Below are 25,084 nucleotides of genomic sequence, written 5' to 3'. Positions count from 1 at the left end.
CTTACGTTTGTATCCTCAGTCACATATATAGTAAACCAGTGCCTGTTTTTTTTAGGAAGGAGAAACTGTAAGTACAGTGGCAGTTGTGTGCTCAAAATTGCTTTTATGTTCTTTTCCAATTAGAAGGGAAAGTTTTGGGAAGTGTATAGCAGTAAGCACTGCGTAGCTGTGATAACTTTTTTTTTTTATTGCTTAAGTCAGTTTGCAATATTCTGTAACCTGCAAAGACTATTCAAATTGCAGAATTTCATTGAACTCTACTACTTTGTATACATATAAACTGTGAAATGTTTTGTAACTGAGCTGATTTTTTTTTTTTTTACACTAGGCACTTTTACTGGCTCATGATAAGGTTGCAGAACAAGAAATGCAACCAGAGTCTGTGACAGATGAAAAAATTTATGAGAATGTTGGCGTGTATGGAGGGGAGACAGTTAAAATAGTTCGCATTGAAAAAGCTCGGGATATTCCATTGGTAAGTACTGATACGCAGTTCTATGTAAAGCAGGTAAGCTTTTTTTGTCCTTTGCAGATTGCTGTGAAAGTTTTGGAATTTGAATGTGGAAGTGATGTTTAACTTGTAAACATTCTCCCTCCCTCCAAAATAAGAAGTAGTCATAGATGATAAACTTGTGTGTATCTTCATGTATCAGTAGCTGTACTACCATTTAGAATCTATACAACTTCTGTCACCTCAGGTTTGGACAGGGCTTCTTGACAAAAATCACTATCCCAAGCTTTGCTGCAGGGGAGCTTGTAGTCTTGTGCCAACCATGGTTTTTGGCGTTTTTCTGCAAATCTCATCTTCTATTTTCCATCTTTCAAATAAGCGTTTCCTTAGAAAAACATTTTTTAAAAAAGGTCATGAATCTTATGGTATGGAGCAATTAAATTCTTCAATCTTTAGTGCAGCTTGAAGAAATTAAGCAGTGAATTTTTTTAAACTGGAGCATTGGGTGTATGCATATGAGCTGTTACTTGCATTCTCTTTCAACATAGAAATGTTTCTCCACTGGCTTGGAATATATACAATAGATGGCTTTGAGTTTCATATATATAATAAATTCAGAACATGTTGCTACTACACAGGGTGCTACTGTTCGCAATGAAATGGATTCTGTTATCATTAGTCGAATAGTGAAAGGAGGTGCCGCAGAGAAGAGTGGGCTGTTACATGAAGGGGACGAAGTTCTGGAAATTAATGGCATTGAGATTCGTGGAAAAGATGTTAATGAAGTTTTTGATTTGTTGGTAAGTTGGACGCTTCTTGTTTTCCCTGCAAAAAGTACTCATTTTGTAAGGCTGAAGCCTGTTGGCTCTACTTGTTGTTTGTACTCATGTTTAACGTTAGTTTAAAAGTGTTTTCATGTGGAGGGCCATTTCAAGTTTTCTTTCTGGTGCATAGTATGACATTAATAAGTTTAACAGCAGTTATCTGGAAAAATTAATCCTACAAAGGTGGAAGAGTTAAGTTATCATCTTGAGGCTTGCTTTTAATGATTTCTCAGAAAAACTTTGTTTAGCTCTGAAAAGCCCTGATTTTTCGTCTTTGGTTGAGTCTGAATTAATAGATGTGTGGCTGTGGTAGCGTCTGGCTGGCATGGAGTTCATTTTCATCATTAACAGGAGGCAAGACCATTTGGTCAAAGTGAAAAGAGATTGAAAGTCACAACTTCTGAAAAAGTTAATTTTTCTAACTTTGATACGAAACATTAGAAATATCCACTAGCACTTATTTAATGGCATCTTTGGAGGGGAAAAAAATATGTATTAAATCTTTGAATTACTTAGTAGATCTATGCTCTATAGACATACCAAAATCAGGACAAAGACCTGGGTTCCGCTGTAGATTGCATTATTGTAGGAAGAATAGGCAGCAATATCCATAGATGAGGTTGTCTTATGCTACAGTAAGACCGTAGATTTTAATGAACAATTTCTACCTTTCGTTGGATTTTTTTCCTGAAATTTGCTGTTCAGAATTTTCAGCTAATGCATGGAATGAGGTCAAGCGGAGGTAGAAATGTGTGAGGTCTTGGGGTTGTGGGGTGTTTCTAAGTGATTTAAAAATATTCTTATAGTTATTTGAAAAGCCTTCAATCTCTGTGTGTTTTTTTGGATCCAGAGATATCTGAGATTCTTCACCTTACTCTGTAATTGTCTCCATTGCCATCTCTATATCTTTCTTAAAAAGCTGTTCTTAGCTAAGTCCTATGCTTCTGAAAAGAGTGCTTTATACATGCTTGAGAGGTAATTCAACTCTGGCAGTTTAGTTCTGTGCAGAGGGCTGCTTCTGCTCTTGAGCAGCTTCTGCAACCTGGAGTTAAAGAATAAAAGATTTAAAATGACAATACGTAAGAGCAAATTACTTGCTGAAAAAATTTAAAAACCTTACATTTTAAAAAATCATTAATTTAAAATAATATTTTTAAATATTTATATGTTGTCGTTTGTATTTTGTAATATAGAAGGGGAATTTTTACAATGCTTCAGTCCCCAAAAATACTTAAAACAAGCACAGGAGAAAGAAATTACTTTCCCTCATTTTGCCTCACCACTTGCTTAGCAACTGATGATAAACTGTGCATAACTTTAGACAATTCACACGATCACTGAAATTCTATGCATTCCTCGTGGAACTGTGCATGCTGACTGAAAATTGTGGACTTGCCTTTCCTGCAGCCTAATCCACGTTATGCTCAGTTATATTTACTTTATTTAAGCCTTAGGTCTGAATTTTTTGAGATACATACATACACCTTGGTTTTATGCAACATAAATTGTTGTTACAGTTCATGAAATGATGTATGGGATGTGAGATACCCTTCTCGCAGGGTGGTGCTTCCCTTTTATCTAGATACTCATTATGTGTGCAAACACACTCTGCATGCAAGAGTATGCAAACAAATAAGAGTTCTTTAAAGCCAGGACATTTATTATGTTTACTTTCTTAGAAGTGCTGATTGCAATATTGATATTAGTACTTTGCAGATGCAAGATTTGAGTATTTTAATTAAATCTTTTAAACAGTGTTTTGTATACTTTAATGTTAACAGCATAAAATCAGAGTAGAAATGTTTAGATTTGAAAATGCTGCTCCACTTAATTTTTAAAAAATGTGTAAAAGGATATTATTTTTCTATTCACAGCATAGATCTACTTGCTGGTATTTTTGAACAGAGCAAGAGAATATTAGTCTCCATTTCTTCTGCATCTCAGCTTGATGGAATTGCAGCTGCTTCATTTCAAATAGAAATAGTTTATGTACACTAAAGAATGCTAGGCTTTTAAAATCTGAATATCAACATTTGGCTTTCTAGCCTTCCACTGAATCACTGCATCTGTATCTGTGCTTTGTCTCTTAAACCAGTTAAGGGGTAAGATGATGTGCTGTTGGGAACTGCCTTTTATGGGAATTTTTAAAGCATTTTCTAAAATGTTATTTATTAAAATTCTGAACTGTGAGATGTATTTTGATACAGTGTATGAAAAGTCTGTCTTTCATCTCAGGCTGACATGCATGGTACTCTGACCTTTGTATTGATTCCCAGTCAGCAGAGCAAGCCACCTCCTGCGAAGGAAACAGTTGTAAGTAGCTCTACATAAGTTCTTGAGCTTTGTGATACATGCTTTGTTTTTCTAGTAATGGCATAGAAAGCTTTTCTGCAGGTCATTTACATTGTGGAACAAAACCAAAACGTAACAGTTTAAATTGGCTTAATTGTTACCAGACGAACTCCTGATACCATTGTTGAAAATAACTCATGGTGTTAAGCTGAAACTTAATGATTTTAACTCCCTTTCTAAAATAATAAAAAATTATAATAGTAGAACTGCCTGTGCTTTTGAAATTATATTTTGAAATTCCCAATTTCTCTATTTAGAAAAAAAAAAGGGGGTTGATGGAACTTCCAAATATGCTTTGGGAGGAAAAGTTTGTATACTGGAAATTTTGTTCATTATCTCTTTAGCTAGCATACTTTTCTTTAACAAACTTTAACAGTTTGAAGAAAGAATACACAATTTATATCACATCCAAACAAAACAAAGTAAAATATTTTTCAAGTGAAACCACCTAAAACCCAGCAAATTGGTTTCAGTCTGTGTATTTATTAGGTATTTTAAACAAATCAGAATATCTCTGGTACTTTTTGAATGCAAAGAACTTAAATCAGTAGCTCAGGGGTTTTTGCCTCCTAAAATGGTGAGGAAATTGCATATATTTTAGAAATAACAAGAGTTAAATTCAGACCTTCACCTCCAGCCTAACACAACTGTGTCTGCTCCATTGCTAACCTAGGTGATGGTTCCATTCCAGTATCTCCTGTATGCCCCAGATAAAGTTTCCATTCTATAGAATCTTGGAGTTTTTATATATCGGAGTTCAACTGCAATCTCAGGAAGATGAGGTTTAGTTTGTCAGAAGTCACAGGTTTTGGGTTTTTTTTCTTCTGTTTTAACATTTGATCTTCCACAGATACATGTGAAAGCTCATTTTGATTATGATCCCTCTGATGACCCTTACGTCCCCTGCCGAGAGTTAGGCCTATCTTTTCAAAAAGGAGATATACTCCATGTGATCAGCCAAGAAGATCCGAACTGGTGGCAGGCTTACAGAGATGGAGATGAAGATAATCAGCCATTGGCTGGCCTTATCCCTGGTAAATAAAGCTCTAGAAAAAGCTTGACAGCCGGTTGATCCCATAGATATATGAACAATATTCTGGTTTTCAAAGACTCGTGTACCCTTAAATATCCATTGCCTTAAATATATGTGACTTTGAACCTTTTGCAACAGAGCCTACTGTTGGGTATGTAATCCGCTTACTTGAAATGTTGACCTTTTAGAGTAAAGCTACCAGTTCCACTGCAGTTCACCTTTCAAGAGCTACTTTCCTCTTCCTTTATTCCTCCACCCTTGGGGACTCTGTGGATTCAGAGTTCCCTCTGCTGGCTGGCTATGGCAGAGATGTGGGATTTCAGCCTGCTTCTCTGGAGATGAGCGCAGCTGTTAGGTTTCTTACTACATCAAGTAGTCTATTTGAAAAATGAATCTTTTTCATGGTAACCTTTCCGCATGTTTTCACTTAGCGAAGAGCTTCAGTTACTTGTAACAGTCATGCTTCCTTTTTAATTCTTGGGACCCTTCGAGTAATAGGTTTTCAGGCATTGAAGTCAATATATAATTTTTGCATTGAAATATGTACTGCGCTCTAGTCCATTAAAGAACTGCTGACCTGTTAACCACCATGAAAAAAAGACTTTTCAAATTCCATAGAATATTACACTGTTACTTTATGACATTAGAGTAAGTTGAGAGGGTCACTGATTTAAATATAGACTAATCTTTTTCAAGATGAAGTTCATAAGATGTAGTATAAATAGAACACATTTAACACACAAAAAGAATTAGAAAACCATATCATCATAGTGGGGAAAAATAGTCTTTCCAGTAGTTTCGGTTTTCCAGACAAAGCTGTCCAGAATAATACAAATGCTCTTCAAGTCTTGATGAATATATTTTCAAAACAATAAACAAACTTCACAGAAATTTTACTTTTTCTTTTTAAATTTCTCTTATGTCATATTCTGCTAGAAACTTCAGAGATGTAAAAGCTTGTGAAAAAGTAAAATTAGTAAGTCATTACAAAAAGAGTATGGAAATGGTTTCTAAATGTTAACTACTTTTTAATTTTTTTTAAATGCATTTAGGAAAAAGTTTTCAGCAACAAAGAGAAGCAATGAAGCAAACCATAGAAGAAGACAAGGAGCCAGAAAAATCAGGTTGGATATATGCTTTCCAAGGAAAAAAAATCTGACTCTTGCAGAGGTGCTAATTAGTGGTATCTGCAACCTCATCATTGAAAAGTTTCCTACAACTCTACAATTTTTTTTGTAAGACAAGTGGGATGATTCTTTGAAATTTGTCATGTAAATAATGGCCTGAATTTAGCACTTTGTTCTATAAATCATGGTTTTTTCCATAACTAGGTGCAATGTTAATAGGATGATATAGGGGAATTTGGAAAGCCCCTTTTTTCTTAAAGAATTTAATTTGCCATGACTCAGCTGAAGTCCTTGGCATGCAACATTTGCTTAATACACCAAACTGATGTAATGAAATTTAGAATATTGTGCCTTTTCAAAACTGCAGAATAAATTTTTCACTTTAAAGATACAGATAGTGAGTGGGATAGGAAGTTTTTTTTTTATTGTACAGGTGTTTGATTGTGATAATTTTTATTTTGGTTAGGAAAACTCTGGTGTGCGAAGAAAAACAAAAAGAAACGGAAAAAGGTTTTATACAATGCAAATAAAAATGATGGTAAGAAACACCTTTTGAATAGCGTGTGCACTTATTAGCAACTATAAAAGATTCTACAAATAGCCTTGTGAAAAGAATGCTGAAATTCAGGATATGATGTTAGAAATACTGCCTGATAATGTTCTGTTTGGGAGCAGTAGTATTTTTTGTAACAGCATGTTTTTTTTGGTAAGTGAAAGATGGTGGCAGAATTTGTAAGGTCATGTGTTATCTTCAATAAAGACCAGATGATAGGGATGAAAAAACAGGTAGCTTTTTAGGCAGGAAAGCACTCGTAATTTTACCATGATGAACCAATTTAAGATGGGTTTGTAATATCATCTCTGCATAATTAAGTTTATTAAATGGAAACTTTCTCCACGGAGAGTTTGTAGGCTATTTATACTGTATTCTTACAAAACTACTTTGGGATTTTTGTTGTTGTTGGGCGTAAACTGTTATTCTTGTACTAGAAATTTATTCTTTTGCAAGAAAATTGTTTCTTGAGTTTGTTGCTACTCATATCAGTAGTAAGCAGAAACACATTTTCTTTCTCCAGAAACAGGGGGGGAAGCCTCATTTTCCTGGGCAAGTGATGATCTTTGGGGTTCTGTTGGGTTCTTTGGTGACTGGCAGTTAGATGCCGGGCAGAGTCAGGAGGCTACTGAAGTTTGATACCGCCTGACAGGCAATACATGCAACTAGCAGTTAAGTACGTTCTGACTATTTTATTGTTTCTCTCTCAAGATTATGACAATGAGGAAATTTTGACCTACGAGGAAATGTCATTGTATCATCAACCAGCAAACAGGAAACGACCTATTGTTCTGATCGGCCCACAGAACTGCGGCCAAAATGAGTTGCGGCAGAGACTTATGAATAACGAAGTGGATCGCTTTGCCTCTGCAGTTCCCCGTAAGTTTGACGGGCAGATACAATTGCTTATTCTAAATATTTTCTGCAGACAAATCCTCTTGTGTCAAAAATAGCAATTAGGAGTTTGGGGGTTTTGAGCAGGATATAGTCAGTTCTTGGATAAAGGATAAAAAAAGTTACATCTTGTGTGGCAAAAAGTAGCTTTGGTAAGTCAATGCAAATCCAGTTTCCCAACACAGTGTATAGAGGCATTATAAGAAATGCATATATTTCAGTTTGAATAACATTGGAGTGAGTTACAGAAGTTTAAAAAAGAAACCAGTACATCAGTCAAAGAATTTTTAACCTACTTATGCTGCATATATTTAAATTTAGGTGGCTTTGGTGCCTTCACAAACAACTTATATTTCAGTGGATTTCATATATTTAATGTCTAATGTACCCTAAATTAGGTTTGCAAACAGCTTAACAATATAACTTGTTGCAAATGTCTAATAGCTGTTTTCACATCCAGAATGCAGCTGCACAGGTGACACCAGTCCTTTTCTTGTTGACTTTTTTTTCCTCTAGATAATGTAAACAGGACCTCTAAATGTAGGTTCAGCCTCTGTCAACTTAATCTGTCTAGGGATATGTAGAAAATAAAATACTTGCATTTCTTGGATATTTCAGATGTCTTTTTTTGCTTGGTTAGCAGTGTCTCTCCTAAGAGAAATACTTATTTCTCCTCTGCAGTTCTACAGGTGCATCACTGTCTTGATTTCTCTTTTTGTTGCTCTTATTTGTAGATACTACTCGGAGCAGGCGAGAGACTGAAGTAGCTGGCAGGGATTACCATTTCATTTCCCGACAGGCATTTGAGAGTGACATAGCTGCAGGGAAGTTCATTGAATATGGAGAGTTTGAAAAGAACCTCTATGGTACTAGCATAGACTCCGTGCGGCAAGTAATCAACTCTGGCAAGATATGCCTTTTAAATCTTCATACTCAGGTATGGCAAAGCTGTTGCCTGTTGTGTTTTAATTGTAGAAGCTACTGTGAAAATCTAAAGAGCTGTATTTGGTTTATATAAAACGAGTGTGTTTTCAAGGCCCATTTTATGTATATTCCAAGTTTTCTTTTAGTGGGATTCGGTTAACTATTTAGTGTGTTACGAATACAGCCTTCTTGTTCCTTGTTTGGAAATACACACATCTCCTTTATCTGTGCTAAAGGTAACAGGGGCCTTGCTTTCCAGATACTTACAGCTGGTGAGAACTATCTGAATTGAACAATTAATTAAAATAAGATTTGCGTCTCTGTCTTACAATTGCTCTGTGAGGTCTGGAGTATTTGAAGATGGAGAGGAGGTTGTTTGTGATTATGCCTGGAAACTGCATTTTGGGAATGTTTATGCAGTTCTATAACAGACAGAATTGAAGTACATCATGTCAGCAATATTGAAAAGCTCTTTAGCTGTGACCTTTTGATTATGGAGAGACAAACTACGCACACAGACCGCAACTTGGAAATTTAGTTAAATGTAGCAGGACGCAGAGTGTTAGAACACAGCCCATTTTCTAATATATTTTCTTATATATTTCTAATATATATTATATGTCTGAGGTCCTCTGTTGTTACAGATGCTGCAAAAGAATTCAGACACATCAGTAAAGTCTGGTAGTATTGAGGTTATAATTAGTGATCACCAGTTGGGACTATGTGATACTTTGCAATACCCATGAGCTATTCTAGTAAAGCATGTACAAAGTTGAAAATTCATAACACTTAGAAAATTGATCTTATTCTGTGGTTATAAAAATCTATCTCGGAGACAAGTTCTGTGTCTCCAGACACATAGAAGGAACCTTTTGGAAAAATTAAACTACAATTTGGTTCTTTTTATTTCCTGCCTCTTGATATAAACATAACCTGCCAAAAAATATGCTAAGCATACAGTAGTAGTGAATCTGATACCTTGCATTTTAATCTTCAAAACAGAAAAGGTTAAACTCTTGTGGTGACATGGTACTCCAGAAAGAATTGAGTCAGACAATGGGACTCATTTCAAAAACAATCTTATAAGTAACTGGGCAAAAGATCATGGCATTGAATGGATGTATTATGTCCCCTATTATGTACCAGCTTCTGGGAAAACTGAGCGATACAATGGATTGTTAAAAACTACCCTGAAAGCAATGGGTGGTGGATCCTTTAAAAATTGGGACAAGCATGTAGCGCAAGCTACCTGGTTAGTTGACACCACGGGATCCATCAATAGAGCTGGTCCTGCTCTATCAGTGTATTTAAGGATCTTTGAAGATATTAAAATCTGATACCATTCCTTAGCATTGTAAGGAAACTTACTTCGATGTAGGTGACTCTTTTTTGCTTTTGGGTACCAAAAAATACGTTCCTTCAGTTTAGTTATGAAGAATATTCTTGAACAAAAGTAAATGTTGAGGTTCCATGAAGCTGAAAAATGTTGCAATATCAAGTGTGTAGGAAGAGGTGACTGAACTCTGAGTGGTGATGTAATAGTGTTACGGTTAATTATACTGCTGTTAAACATAATGACAATTGTACAATATATTGAAGAGTATATTATCAGTTATAGCATGTCAATAATGCGTTATTAATAGCCCTTTTTATTTGTGGAACTGTTAAATATTTTATAAATCCTATTTCTACAGTCACTGAGGACACTACGTAATTCTGATTTGAAGCCATATATTATATTTGTTGCACCACCTTCACAAGAGAGATTACGTGCTTTATTGGCCAAAGAAGGGAAAAATCCAAAGGTAATGTGTCTAACACTTCTTCTGAAGTCATGCTGCTTTTTATTTACAGATCTGGGGTCCTTTTGGTAAACAAATTTGCTTTCTCATCATTTGGAATTGCGAGGTTTGGTGTTTTTAGTGCTATGTCTCCAGAGGAATGTTGTCTTGTTCTACACCATTAAACTTTCTCCCACACTATCTTTGCTGTCTCCAGTCTTTTTCGGAAGGATAATGGGCTTAGCAACCTAACTTATTTTTCAGAAATGTGATTTAGGAGCTGATGAATGTCATATAATGAGCAGTGCTAGATCTTCCTTGTTTATTCAGTCTGTGACCACTATTTGCTGTTTGCCACGTGTCCAATCAGAAAGGATTGTCTTGAGTGCCCTTAGCTTTCAAATATGTATCTTGGTTCAATGTTACTGTAAAATCTTCAATAGCTGATAGCAATACCATGGAAATTTGTGTAGAAGACTTCCCTGAGTCAAGATGTTAACTTTTGCTACTCTATTGTTGGTGAGGGAGAGTCTTACACACATAGACTAACTCTCTGTTTTTGATTGCAGCCAGAAGAGCTGAGAGAAATCATAGAGAAGACGAGGGAGATGGAACAGAACAATGGCCACTACTTTGATACAGCAATTGTGAATTCGGATCTTGATAAGGCGTATCAAGAGTTGCTTCGGTTAATAAACAAACTTGACACAGAGCCCCAGTGGGTGCCCTCTACCTGGCTACGATGAGAGAGCAATTTCAAGGGAAAAATGGACTTCAATCTAGTAATTTTTCCAGGGAGAGCGTGTGTAGCTCTACCCGATTCCAGTATAAATGCGTGTGAGCTCTAGACCTCAGTGGCTGCATCCTTTGCCAGTGAATTGCGTATTATTGAAAAAATACGCTCCTCGGCTTGTGAGCCAATTCAACTGATCTAAAGATTGTTCAAGTTTTCTTTCTCTGTGGTCTAAAGATGGAGACTTTGACTAAATTCTAAAGCTTTAGATAGATTTTTCTAGCAACTACTTTTATACATAAATTCACCTTTTTTTACCTAGAATCACTCTTATGAAATCAAAGATTTAAAGTATGTGTGTATATACAGTCCATGCTGTCACATAGTTATAAATATGAATATTATTTAACACTTAACTTAATGACTTTGTGGGACATGATGGTAGTTCAGGAGCATAATTCTACAGATCATTGGGCAGAGAAATAATCTACAGATGAAAATGTCATTAATGAGAAGTCTCTCCTGTTCAAAAATACACAGAATGAAGATGCTGCTCTGGTCTGGAGCTGCCCTGTGAGGCTTGAGTTAATATTTTAATTCTCAAACATTCCACTTTCTGATAGCACTGTAATTGGAAAATGTGTATAATGTAAATATTTCAATCCTTGTGTCTTTTTAGTCAGACTTTTAAAATCAGATTTGACTGCACATTAATTTTAGGTCCAATCAAAGGTGAATATTATATTGATCTTTTAGATGTGATATTTTTATGGAATTTTCTTTAAAACATATTGACTGATTGGAGCTGCTGTTTTCCACAGATCTTTAGAGAACTTTAGAAAGGCAGAGGTTATATTTTTGTGAAAAACACATAGTTATAAGACGTGCTGCTTAAAAGTCAACTTAAGTTCTCATGTTTTATAACAGAATACTGACTAGAATAGACTGATGTGCTGAACATTGGAAGATAGTGGGGTTTTTTTAATCTCTGCAAATGGTTCATCTTGTGGCTGTTGGTCTAATGGATAACTAACTGGAATTAAAATAGCTGAGTGTAGCTACTGGTTTTATAACTGAGTAATGTAATTCACTAGCCAACATATTGTCCTGCATTTGCTCAGTGCTGCAGTGAAAGTATGTGTAAAACACTGGTAACTGACTGAGAAGTCACAAGAAAGGGGAATATTTGTAATTGTTAAAACAAACAAAAAACTTGAAACAAGTGAACAAAAAGCAAGGTCTGTCTGCATCCCAGTGTGTTCTGCAAAGCAGATGGGAACATCTCTGCATCCTCAAACCATTGAGCTGTGAAGGTTTAACTACTAAGGCTGTGCATCTGCAGTAGGGCTCTTCTGTCACTGAGTAGTAGTGTCTTGGCTGTTTTGCTTTTGGGTAGCACAAAGAACCTTGACTGTGAATATCTCTTAATTTTAGCCATAGCGTTTCTTTGTTCCTACAGGTAAAACACTGGAGTTACGTCAATGTGTAGTTCACTCCTGTCTAACGTTGAAGGATGAAAAAATAGTTGATTTTTTTGATATGATTTGCATATATTCTTTCTTCCAATGTTAATGGAACAAATTCACACCCGTAGTTAAATAGAGAACTCAAAGTATCCAGCAGATGCAGAGAAATTGTCAGATAACTTTCCTGGTTACTGAACTAACACTCAGTACATTTTTGTATTAAAAAATGGAAGTATAGAGTGCATTTGTGTCTTGTTAGAAAGCAAAATTATTTGCTGGTTTAATTAATATTTAGGGCTGAAAAGCAATTAAGCAATTAGTGGGGATAAGTAATGACCCTCCAGAAGGAAATTGGGTTGGAAACTTTAGTATCTTTAGTTCAATTCAGTGTTAGAAATAATAATGTGCTAGCTGTTGGCCTAAGGGCTGGATATTCAAAGTAACAGCTTTTTGCCTCACATTGCAGGCACTTTCTCAGTTTAATCCATAGTTTATGACAACTACAATGTTCAGGTATATTGGATAGTCAGTGTTTCATAGATTACAAAATACTGTATCAATTCTGCCCTTTTTTAAAAAAGATGATTGTAGATATATTAGGCTTTTTGGTATTGACTGTTCCATAGTTGGACCAGAAGTTGGAAAGGGTAAAATGTCTTCGTTAAGGTAACCTGGCTCAGCTCCGTAGGCACTGTCCACATTTGTGCAGGCACAATCCGCCCTAGATGGCTGCTGAACCACCTTAGGTATTCAGTGTCCATACGCAGGGCCAGTTGCAGTAAGTCATGCCATTAATGTGTTTGACTTATGTTCGTCTCCCCAGTTTTTCTGAAATGGTGTACAGAAGCTGTTTTTACACAAATAAGCTTTTGAATGTAGACTTAAAGAATGTTGTTTGAAGTTCAGCTGTACTCTTTTAAGTCCCAAGGCACACGGTACTCACTGACATCCACGTAGAGAGGTGCTATGATTGTTTATAACCAATGCTACCTTTCTCTCCTGCTGAAAGGAGAGGCTTGAGCAGCACTCGGAAATGAACCTGGCTGTCCATCCGCTGCCAGTTTGGAACTACCTTGTGTAAGAAATTACTCTGCCTTCTTTGATGAAGAATGTGTGTTAATTTCCTTGAGAGTAAAAGAGACTATGCAAACTTCACTGGTGAAACTCTTCAACCTTATCACAGGCTTTGTAGTGAGCTGTATCAGACTGAAATGAGAGTATCTGCATTTTTACCAGTCCAGATTTAATTAAAAATAAATGTTAGCTGAATTGCATAAAATTTTTTTTTGAATGTAATTATGTGTGACTTTTTAAAATATAAGATGGGGGGTTTAATGCCTTAAATAATTAAGGTAACTTTACTGAGATCTGTGGCTAGCCCCACATTGTACTTTTATACGTGTATCTGCACTCTGTATTTTGAGACATCATGAACTGCACACTAATGTAAAAATGTAAAATATTTCTAGATTTAAAATAAATCACTGTACAATTTTACTACTTGTAGTGGATCTTGGGAGTCTTCTTTCTGTCACTTTGCTGAATGTGTGAATGATGCTGTTACCCATCAGTGTCCTAGAGGATGTTCTCTGTTCTTTCTGACACCGTGCATCCAGTGGGAGAGGTAACATGTCCTCAGATCTACAGTTTCTCTCTTTCAAGCCGGACCTGTGTCTTACAACAGAGTATGGACTTACTCTTCAGCTGTGCTTCCTTCAGCTTCAAAAGAGAAAAGAAACATCCTTGTGCTTCAGACAATTATAAAATGACTTTTTAAAGGTGTTAATAGCAATCCATTTAATTGCAGTTACCCTGCGTCTGCAGTTAAGTGCCGGATTGTGTTTAAAACAAGATGCTTACGTTGAAGAGACTAGTGGTACTCGAGACAACGTACTAGTGTTACTGCTGTGCCACGTGTTCAGTTTGCCGATCACAAACCAATGTCTTTAGGACAACAGCCCTTCAAACTGAGCGCTCAGTGACGGCTGCTCATCAGCCACTCCTGGTCTCCCCCATCAGCAAAGGATGTGAAGAATCACAGCAAGGAGGATGGACCACTGCACATTCAACCCTGCCTTGCTCGCCAACCCACTGGCTGCAATGAAGACCTGGAGCAACATCTAGCTGGATAGTTGAGAAGAGTTAGTGTGTGTTTGTGGCAAGAGGGAGCCACTTCTCCTTGGTTACTTACCTAAAGCAGTAAAGGTTAAGTGAATGTGGGTACAGGCTGAAGAGAGACATGCCCAATGGGGGTAGGGGATGAAGTAGAGGACAACATGACAAGCTTTTAAGACCACCATCTTCTAGCAACTTGAGCCAGACACCAGATATTTAACATTTAAAATTTTTACTTGTTTCTAGCACAGACAGTACACAAGTTGGCAGAAACTCTAATTAAATCCGTAGATGTTTTAAGCCAATGGTAACAATCGTGCAACAAAAATAAATCACAGAAGACTGTGGATTTCATCAACAGGTTAGAAAACTTAGCTACTGACATCTGACTTCAGCTGTACCGGTACCTGCTTTAAGAAACTTAAAACATTAATAGTTCAGCAGTAAAGAACACTGCATGCATCTCCCTCCCTAAATAACATTTTCCTCTGCTTGCACTAGGAAGGGGAGCAATTAAAGAGGAACCTAATTAGGCAAAAACAGCTATCCTGCAAAAACCACACCTATGGGCAGTCATTTCTACCAAGTGAAGAAACTGGCTGAACGTGCAGTAGAAGGCTTTCCTGACAGTAAAGCACCTGACTCATCTCTCCTTTTCCTCCTATGCTGCAGTCAAGCTCCCAGATTTCTAATCTCCCGGGAGAAATCCACAATCCATTCAATTCAAGACTTACACACCAACTGAGAAGCCACGTAAGTATCATTGAGGCAACGCGTCCTGAATTATATTGCAATTGGACATTCTGTATTCTGGGTCCCCTGCTCCAAATACAACAACTGTGCTGGGTTACTCAAAGAGAAGGTCTTCATCCTTCTCTTCCGCTAAGAGATTGGCTGGTTCGTGTTCCCCACCAGCAGCCCTCCGCAGCTCCCGTTCTTTCTCAGATTTTTCTTTCAGTACTTTTTTCTTCTCCTGGATCTTCTTTAACCTGTGAAGAGAAATGTGGTTTATCTGTGATAAAACCCACTAGCAGCAAAGATGTCATACAACTTGGATATGGTAAAGCTGCCTGGAAAAGTTCTCCAGGAAATGAAAATCCTTGTAACAAATGGCAAAAGCGTTTTATTGCTAGCTGCTGCCATTGAAAAACTTCATCTCTGCAGATTAACGCATTTCTTCATCCAAACTATAAATTATATTCTTGACCTTAAGCACTGCATTATACTACTTTGCTTGTCTTTAATGAAGTTAATTCTCCTTTAATTCCTTTCAGGTTTGACATTTTTGCTTCAGGTAGCCTGAACACTGACTTCTATGGCAGAGGTGTCGTTAAAGCAGAACACCTCAGTGTACTGTATCACATCATTCCCTCTGGAGGAATGATAAGGACAACTGTGTATATCCTAGTGGTAGGGAATCATTGTAGCTTTCATACAAGTAATTGCAGATGCCCAAGCGCCCAGCTCTGGGGACTCAATGTGCAGTAAGAACCAGGTGATGCTTAATAGTGTTTTCTACCAGATTTGGTGAATAGTTCTCTTTGGTCTCTTCTGAGGAACAGTATATTTGAGACCAGTCTACTCTCACTTCAGATATTTACCTGTAGAATTCCTCTCGTTCTCGTTCATCCAGTTCTGTGATGATATAAGAAAGAGTACGCTCGATCCTGGGAATAATCACTAAAAAAAATATAAATAAGGAAACTGTTGGGCTGCTGTTGTATTAGCCAGGAATTTATCTAATGCAGTGCACAGATAAAGTCAATCTAGCAATTCTTTTGGCTAGGGGAAATTTACATGTCTTTCATGGAAGATCATACTATTTCATGATGGACAAGTACATGTAATTATTTTCCTCAGTAAGTCCAGGACTAAACTAGGACTCTGAACATCACAGAATTTCCCATAGCATGTACTTTTAAAAGCTGCAATGGAATCAGTAAGCACTGATCCCTGATTGTTTGTAAGGTCCTTCTTCCCCGTGGAAGTGGTTAAAAAAAATCCTGCAGAAGGTGGGCAAGATTTGAATTAAAACTGTTCTTCCATCACACTCACAGAATGATGATCTCTGTTTGAAAAAAAGCCATCAAGAAAACAAATACTCAAATACAACACCATCACAGGGGAAGAGATTATGACATTAAACAAAGCTTTAACACCCAACTGGGCAAACTGCATCAGAATCACTCTCTGAAAGGAGAAAGCTGTTATCAGCACTACCAAAGTTATTTGGAAAGCTGCAGAGGAAACCCTTTCTACAGTCCAATTTGCAGAGTGATAAGGTGCAGATAAGGCCTGCACATTCAAAGGTACAAGTCCATGAAAAACAGTACTGAAAAGGATAGTTTAGAATCATGTACTGAAGTAAGTTACTGCATACACACAAAGATGATTAAATCTGAGCTACCACCAACTCGGAAAGAAACCTGAAATAATCAAAGCACCCTGGATACTGCAGCAAAAGGAATCACCACAATACTGTACACAGGCAGTACTTAAAGTGCAAGAAACAAATTGACAATCAAGATCACGAAGGACAAGCAATTCAGATGGAAGAAAAACACCAGAGTATTGAGGTTAGGACTGTTCCGTTTCCTGTAACGCAAACCTGAACCAGTTACCAAGATTTCTCTCCGGAGGCCTACTCTGCGATCCCATCCAAAACCAACAAAAAGTCACCAGCTCTCCACTAGACAGTTTTAACAGCTATTACGCTAGCTATCGGAACATCTTAACACATAGAAACATCCTGCCTTTTGTTTCTAGTCAACAGACTTGACCAAGTAAGCAAAGTCACCATCAGAGACTCCAGAATGTGTTTGTGAAATTTTTGTTCTACAGGTTCTCAATACAGCTTTCTCATTACTTCCTCATGTTTGCATATTCATTTATCTCTGTGTTCTCCAGTCCATTCTACTGGGCTTCTAATTGTTGCTCTTACTTGCAATATGCTTTATTGTAATTCTTTCTGAAGAATTCTTGAACTGGTTAGAAATCCTACTAAGAAGGCGGCAGTCAAAAGATCGGTTTCCATGACCCTGCTCCTCATCTTGCATGGAGACAGAAAAATATTAGGCATCCCAAATGGAAAAATACTCACCGTGTTCAATTGCATTCACACGTCTGTTTGTTATTTTGATGGCTTCATCCAAAGTAATAAAGGATGTCTGATGGAACAGGATTAAATAATTAATACATAGTAAGATAAATTCCGCATTTCCATCAATTCTATACACAAAGCCAAATAGCACTGGAAAGCCAAAGCCTGTAATGTAGCATTACAGACTACATTCTTGATAGAAACAGAATTGTTTCTACTACTGTCAGTAGCGTGCTGAACACTGCACATAAGCAGTTACAAATAATACCAACTCTTCAACTGAACTTTCTTCTTAGCATTAAGGAATAAGGACTTCTTTGAAGCAGTAATGTAACTTTTATGGCTGGAAAAAGTTTGCAACTTTACAGCACTGGGGCTAAAGGACTATAGTTCAGCTCGAAGTATTGAGCTACAATCACAGAGACTACATTACTTTCATTTCACAACAGTGAAAAACCAATGATCTCCTCCTTTTTTTTTCCCTCCCACCAACCTGTAAGGAGGCCAGTTCCACAAGCAGCTCCACAGCTTTGGCATAGTTTCTCTTCAGCTTGGCCAGCTGTTCTCCACCTCTGGCCAAGCCAGTCAGCTCATAGCCTGGAAAAAAACACCAAAACATCAAGTAATATTTGTTGCTATTGTTACTATGGTGTTTTCTTACTAGATAAAGATTAGTACTTTACAAACTAGAGGGACACAGACAACTCAGCAAGCAGCAAGCTAAAGCCTTTCCCCATTAACAAATTGTCTTTATAGTGGCTTATGTTCCTACAGATTATTGTTGTGCATGTCCACAGTAAGGCCTACCAGTCTCAAAACCTGGTAATTCAAGACAAGCCGCCGCCTCATCTGAAAAGCTCCGCTATAGTCCCTAATAATCCCTCCATGTCAAAGGAACAGGGAAAAGCATCATAGAGGAAGTAAGTACACCTATGCCTATGATGTAAACTGACTTGTAAAGCAAGACGTGATGTGACAAGTATTTTTGTATTAGCATAGAACAGCCTTATGTACACATAAGATAGAAAATGCTTGGTTTGTACTTACTGTCTCCTCCTTCCTGGTAATGCTCAAAAACAGGCAAGGTTACACCTGGCAAAAGTGAACAAGAATGTGTGTAAGAGACATAAAGGGTTATAAATTTATTAAGTACAACTCACTTTTACCCCATTTGCTTCTAATAAATTATATAAGCTCAGAAGTTTTGTTTCCAAAATCCTCCTATATAGCTTGGAGTAATTTGAGTCATGCCGGTTTTGACATCTTAGTATGGAACTTCAGTTTTATTGAGATCACAAAGATCTAGACCTATGAAAAATTCAGGGAAGTATTCCAGTTTATTCAGTGTTCAGATTTATCTTTGTACTTAAGGAATATTTTAGGCGTTCAATCCTGATTTATCTTTCTTGTTTTCTTCACAGACAATTACTGATACTTACTTAATTTTTGATACTTAATTTCCTCATCTATTTTTCAGTAAAGCTCTATGGAAGTTACTATTTGTCCGAAGATCTAGAAATTGGACTGCAGGTTACACACACTCCTTTAATTTTATGAGGTAAATAACTAAATATAGAAGTTATCTGCTGGATATGAAAAAGACCAGCAGATTACCAGTATTCCTACTGTGTGTTTGGACACATTCCTGCATATTTCAGAGTCTACTCCCACAACCCCCTTAAGCGTTGAAATACTCATAGTCTGGAAAAATCACCTGCTACATTATCTTTTTTAGTTCTGATCTTGACTTGGGCTTTGTTCACATTTTGGATCACAGTGGTACTGTAAGGAAGAAAACATATGTCTTAATCAGGAAAGTTGAAGTGGTTCATTAAGTCATTATATACAAGATGAAGTAGTTACCAAATAGCTGTAAAGATTTAGAAATTGTCTTCAGCTCAGTTCTCTCTGCAATTTATTGCAGACTTCAAAGCTAATACAGAAGCTTTGACAGAAATAGGTTTCCAGCAATGTCTGGAAATATAAAAGATGCAGAGTCTGTGAAATGTAAATTTAGAAATTTCTTAGACCTAGTATACAAAGCATAGTTAAAAACTATCCAGTTATCTGGCAAATTACTTTAAAATCTTTTAGTAACATTGAGTCTAATCAAGCTGTGAGACTTTTTCTTCCCAATAAAAGTGAAGGAAATTTAAGACTTTAATGCAGACCCTGGCCACATTTCATTCATTTGAGTTTGTATGTATTTGTTCTTTCAGAATAGTTAGGAGTTTGTTTACCCGCTAACTCTATCACGTTAACAAACTTAAGCTTGTACAACAATTCATCTTGAAAAATTCTAAAGTGTCTTAAGGTCTTACAAGAGCAGGTCACTACAGCCAACTCCTCTACTGAAGTACAGTTTGCTTACAGGGTGGAATCTGACTACTGTTTATAGCTAAACACTGTGACTGGGTAGGGCAGGAAAGAGCACCCCATCCAAATGAAAGGGCAAAAAGACTTTTCTCCAGCAGCACACAGGTTCCTGCTGTGTCTGATCACTTTGTTCTTCCCCACTAATTGATAGTACCATCAGCTGAATCACTAACACTTCTCCAACTTTACTCCACAAAATCTACACACACTTGAATAAGTTACACAAACACCCTAGTTCGAACTGTAATTTACTTAAAACGCAATTATAAAATATCCTACTGGAGGAAAAAGATTTGTTTCCCCCCTGACCTACAGCCCTCACTAGCCCCATTGAGACAAGAGGTCAATGAGACAGGAGGTTAGAACAATTAGTTAAGTTTCTGTATGACTTAGTAGGACAAAATCCCACACGTTACATCCAGCCCTCAAATTCACAAGAAAGATCAAAATAATAAATGGTCCAATACTCTGCTATAAATTCTTATTTCCTTACATTTTAGATTCGAGGCTGCAAAAAGCAACACCACCTCAAATCAAGGATTTGTATGTAAAATAAGTTCTGTTGATCTTTCCACTTTGTTTAGCTTCTGATGGAGGATACATTTTCATCACGCAAATTATTTCTCACCTGCAGTGATGTCTCCCACCTTTACCTAATGAAACTCAGTTCATCCTGTCCTATTTTGTCCACTGTCTTTTTTTTTTTTCCCCTTTTACAGTGCATTTAAGAATTTTACTTTTTTTGTGAAAGATAAATCAACAATTTGTTGATCACTTTCCCAGGGGTGGGACATCCACAAGATCAGCAATCCTCACCTGAAATCTCCTGCTGTAAATTTTGCCTCAGCAAGTGAAAAGGCAGCTTCTCTCATCACCTCACCCATCAGCATCTTAGTCTGTTTAAAAAAAAAAAAAAAAAGAGCACATCATTACTGCTTTTCCAGGATAAATAGCGAATAGCACAAATTGAAGAACGAGAAATTTAAGAGAGTGAGAAAGTCCTGTATGTATAGCTTACTCTCAAACTGCAAATTGTAATTCACAGTGACTGTCAAAAATGAAATATTTCAGCTGTTTCACTGACCCAGAGTAAAACTCACAGAAATGGCAAAAGACTTGTCTGTCTTCAGAATCATAAAATTCTACTACATAGGGCTAAATCACAACAATAAAGTGGATCAGTAGGAAAACACTCTTACTTCATATTGTACTGAATACTGAGACAGCTGAAGTTGTTTTTCAATGTACAGAAGTATGTAGCTTTGTGAAATTGTGCTCTCCTCCTACTCCATTTGTTCCCAATTTTTACACATTTGAAGCTAAAAAACCCCATACTATTGAGAAGGAAGAGCTTTTGTGTATTAGACAGTCCACAGGAAACAAGATACAGAGTGCCAAGAGCTTGTCTGCAGCATGGCAACAAACCACTACTGATCACCATGGATATTGTAGCAGCTGCAGCCAATGCAGTACGACTACAACCCATCCAGGACAGTAGAACAGAACAAGCCGCATCAGGCTCTACTGAGTATGGTAGATTTGTCATCCATGTTGCAAAGGAAGGAGGAGGACTTGGTGTTTCTTAATAAAGGAGACCATGTACCTGGTCATGCAGGAAACATTATAGATCTGCAGTATTCGCCGAAGACAGATAAAGCAACAAAAATGGGGCTACAGAACATGATAAATCCACTCCTAAAGTATTTTGCAGCATCAGAGCAAATTCCCTGTTACGTAGAAGAGATGATAGGGAACTTGGGACACAAAGCAGAGCCTAGGACTGCTTGGATAAAGGTGGAGAATATTAACTCTTTAACAAAAATTCTATATCCCTGCAGCCAGGAAAACATAATTCTGCTCATCTGTCCTCAGTAGGACTTACAAAAAACAGGTTATCCACAAAGTCGTCCTACATTCCAGCCCACCACTTCATTAAGTCAGCAGAACGGGAATGCACAACTGACAGAACAGACAGATTTCAAAGGAAGTGAGCCAAACAGAAGAAAATTCTGATTTACCTACCTCAATAATTTTCTTAAGGATCTGCCTGAATCGAAGTGTCAAAGCATCAGATTTTTTCTTCAAGAGATTACGACCTGTTTGGGCTCCTTTCAAACGAGCCTTCATGATGGTCTGAGCCCTGTTAAACAGAAGAATAAAAAAAATTGTCCTGCATCATCCAAAGGGATTTGGAAAAAAAGTTACGCAAAGTTTTCTGACACCGATGTGACTGAAATTATGAAGCAACCAAGAAACATCAATGCAGGATGGACACTGCAGGACAGAATTTTATATTCCCATTTAAAATCAAGGGAATTTATTATATTTATCTCCATCATCAGTGAGAATTATGAGGTTATTATCTGCGAAGTCAAAGGTCATGGAAAATTGACAAGTCATTTTTCAGCACTTCCGTAATAGGAAATATGAGTTTTCATTTTTCTGGATGACTTACAAGTACCAGAAATGCACCAGAAATCAAACTACTCCAAATGCCTACTGTCAGTGTGACACTGGTATTGCTTTTAAGCTTTTACTGCTACGTCATCTTATCAAAATCAGACAACACAGCAAATTCTTCACGTATTCATAACTGTTGATGCTGTGTTCTGACTTTACAGAGCACCAAGATACAGAAGCCGTACATTCTGGTTTAAAGAAAGTCAGAAAGTACCATGTTTCCATGTCTTCATATGTTGCACAGGAGATTTACAAGCTATTTAAGATAATCAGAAGTCGCATCAGTTTAAAAGGGATATTCATAAGCTAGCTGTAGCATTGTATGTCCTTTACTTCCAGTAGCACACTTCCAGGTTTCTTGTACGGAATTAGGAACTGAAGAAGGATCCAAACCTTGCTTCCCTCTCTGCTGTGGAGCATATTTTAATTTGAAGAATCTTTTTGATATAAGATAACTAGAACAGCAGGAGCTGTACTACAAAAACCACAAGCTTTGCTAACATAAGCTACCACTTTGTACACACAGTCACTACACACAAAGGACAATACTCAAGTGAACTCTATGTGAAGAGAAGCCTTATACACTTCCTCTCTGACCTTGGAAAAAATAAGTGTAATTAAGATTCTACCTACACAGTGGAATCCATTACTTTCCACATCTACTGGCATGTGATGAGAGTAGCTCCGTTAATGTCTACCAAATACTTATAACTGAAAAGCACAAATACTTTCTGAATGTTTATGATAAAAGGGTTAAGGAGTAAAAAGGCAGCTTTACTTTCACAACAAGCAGGTCTCTGTCACCACCTTGAACTAGTTTGCTCTGTTCATCACCTGCCAGAGACTGGCTGACCTTCTTGTTCAAGCAAGATTTCACAGGCTCTGAGAGTCCATTAAACAAAGTCTTGTTTATGTCAAGGAGACTTTACTGTCAAGGAGACCGAGCAGCTTCTGTAATTGATCGTATCCAGCACAGAAGAGGCTCATATCAGCAAGCCACTTCATACAGACAAAAAACAAAACAAAACAAAACAAACAAACAAACAAAAAAAACCCAGAACAAAAAACCCCAGACATTGTGAAATTCTGTTGTCAGTTAACAAAATGAAAAAATGTTGCAGATGCAGACCATCTTTATTTTATTATCCCAACTTACATTTCTATCAAAACATCACCCACATCATTGGTCTATTCCCTCATTTGAAACAGGGTTTGTAAACATTAAGCCTTTTTACGTCACCACCTTCTTGCCACAATGACATACCAGCCCACAGAATCACGGAATTGTCAGAGTTGGAAGGGACCTCTAGAGATCATCTAGTCTAACCCCACAAAACCAGATACTTCTTAAAACTGTCGCAAGTGTCTCCTTGGACACGTAAACTGCATGAAAACAGCAATATCAAAGAGCAGGAGTGAGACCAGATGACAGTATATGCAATAATTTATTTCTGAACTAAGTTTCAAAACAGAACATTTACCATGTAATGTATTAATCTTTCCATATAAACTGTTACTTCATCTGTCCTGAGCTCATACATGGGGTAATAATTAGTATTTTACGTTTGAGGTTTTCTGTCCTGCAAGGCACCTTTTTGTAAAAAGTACAGCCAGGCATCAACCCAATTTTATGCAAGAAGATTTGAAATAGCCTTTCACCTTGAGGGAAAGTCTTTTCTGTCCTGGAGAGTTCTGAAGAGAAACTGAACAGCATTATTAAAAGAGCAATTTTATTAGCAGATCAGTTTCCCTTGTTTGTGTTCATTCCAATGTTGGCAGCTCTCTAAGCCTTGTCAGGAGACATCTGATTTCATGACAAATACTTTGCTGTCAGCATCTGGAAAATGACTTGACTGTCCACTGTACTTTACGCATTTTACTTCCTTTTTTTTTTTAACACTTTATGGCCAACCTCTTGTATAGCAGCGTTGTGAAGAAATTTTTCCTAATATCCAACCTAAACCTCCCCTGGTGCAGCTTGAGGTCCGTTTCCTTTTGTCCTATCGCTTGTTACTTGGGAGAAGAGACCGACCCCCGCCTCGCTGCAACCTCCTTTCAGGGAGTTGTAGAGAGTGAGAAGGTCTCCCCTCAGCCTCCTCTTCTCCAGACTGAACACCCCCATCTCCCTCAGTCTTTCCTCACAAGACTTGTGCTCCAGACCCCTCACCAGCTCCGTTGCCCTTCTCTGGACCCGCTCCAGCACCTCAATGTCTTTCCTGTAGTGAGGGGTCAAAAACTGGACACAGTATTCCAGGTGGGGCCTCACCAGTGCCCAGTGCAGGGGGACGATCCCTTCCCTACTCCTGCTGGCCACACTGTTCCTGACACAGGCCAGGATGCTGTTGGCCGCCTTGGCCACCTGGGCACACTGCTGGCTCACGTTCAGCCGGCTGTCCACCAACACCCCCAGGTCCTTTTCCACCGGGCAGCTCTCCAGCCACTCTGCCCCAGGCCTGCGGCGCTGCCGGGGGAACATGCCAGAGACCAGCTGGGAAGAGGAGCCCGGAGAGCTCCGCCTCGGCGGCGCTTTGCCCGGTCCCGACCCCGAGCCACCGCCGCGCCCGCCTCGCCGCTAACCCGCCCCCGCCGCTGCGCTCGGGGCTCCGGCCCGGCCGGGCCCGGCGGACACTCACATCCGCGAGGGGAAGATCTCGATGCGGTCCTTGCCCGACATGGTGGCGGCGCGGCCCGCTCCAGCTGTCGCCGCTGTCACCGCCGCCGCCGGCCTCACGTGACGCGGCCCCGCTGTCCCCGCCCCCGCGCCAGGCGGCGCCCTGGCGGAGGGAGCACCCGGATGCCACCGCCCCCCTCCGCCGCCAGTCCCTTGCTGTCACGTGTCCCCCGGCGACGGGAAGGAAGTGACATCACTGGCTGCCGGGTCTGTTTGTGACACCC

General features: G+C 38.2%; 2 protein-coding genes across 2 annotated transcripts in view; one reads left to right on the top strand and one right to left on the bottom strand.

The window, feature by feature from the left end:
- Positions 1 to 13,648, top strand: part of PALS1 (protein associated with LIN7 1, MAGUK p55 family member) — a 56,272-nt gene extending 42,624 nt beyond the window's left edge. Inside the window, exons 6-15 of the mRNA XM_074149271.1 lie at positions 329 to 475; positions 1,090 to 1,251; positions 3,511 to 3,588; positions 4,478 to 4,661; positions 5,713 to 5,784; positions 6,254 to 6,325; positions 7,052 to 7,219; positions 7,969 to 8,171; positions 9,853 to 9,963; positions 10,509 to 13,648. Coding sequence (XP_074005372.1) covers positions 329 to 475; positions 1,090 to 1,251; positions 3,511 to 3,588; positions 4,478 to 4,661; positions 5,713 to 5,784; positions 6,254 to 6,325; positions 7,052 to 7,219; positions 7,969 to 8,171; positions 9,853 to 9,963; positions 10,509 to 10,685 — 1,374 coding nt within the window. The 3' untranslated portion in view covers positions 10,686 to 13,648. The remainder of the gene's footprint in view (positions 1 to 328; positions 476 to 1,089; positions 1,252 to 3,510; positions 3,589 to 4,477; positions 4,662 to 5,712; positions 5,785 to 6,253; positions 6,326 to 7,051; positions 7,220 to 7,968; positions 8,172 to 9,852; positions 9,964 to 10,508) is intronic.
- An 823-nt stretch (positions 13,649 to 14,471) lies between these two features.
- On the bottom strand, positions 14,472 to 25,017 carry ATP6V1D (ATPase H+ transporting V1 subunit D). Its single transcript, XM_074148976.1, has 9 exons — positions 24,823 to 25,017; positions 21,752 to 21,869; positions 20,546 to 20,625; positions 19,068 to 19,135; positions 18,401 to 18,445; positions 17,847 to 17,950; positions 17,354 to 17,420; positions 15,855 to 15,933; positions 14,472 to 15,242 (listed from the first exon to the last, which is right to left on the bottom strand). Exons 1-9 carry the CDS (start codon positions 24,861 to 24,863, stop codon positions 15,101 to 15,103), a joined length of 744 nt encoding a protein of 247 aa, XP_074005077.1. The 5' UTR covers positions 24,864 to 25,017; the 3' UTR covers positions 14,472 to 15,100.
- Between the last annotated feature and the right edge of the window lie 67 nt (positions 25,018 to 25,084).

The sequence above is a fragment of the Numenius arquata genome, chromosome 6 (assembly GCF_964106895.1).
Source record: "Numenius arquata chromosome 6, bNumArq3.hap1.1, whole genome shotgun sequence".
Lineage (NCBI taxonomy): Eukaryota > Metazoa > Chordata > Aves > Charadriiformes > Scolopacidae > Numenius > Numenius arquata.
This window is presented reverse-complemented; position numbering and strand designations above follow the sequence as displayed.

Excerpts from the sequence above, each read along its gene's own strand:
- ATP6V1D (XM_074148976.1), bottom strand. The coding sequence starts at position 24,863 with ATGTCGGGCAAGGACCGCATCGAGATCTTCCCCTCGCGGAT. Across the intron at positions 19,136-20,545 it reads TTTACAGCAGGAGATTTCAG|TACCACTGTGATCCAAAATG; the intron begins GTGAGGATTGCT and ends TCTTCCTTACAG. Across the intron at positions 15,934-17,353 it reads TGTGAATGCAATTGAACACG|TGATTATTCCCAGGATCGAG; the intron begins GTGAGTATTTTT and ends TATTTTTTTTAG.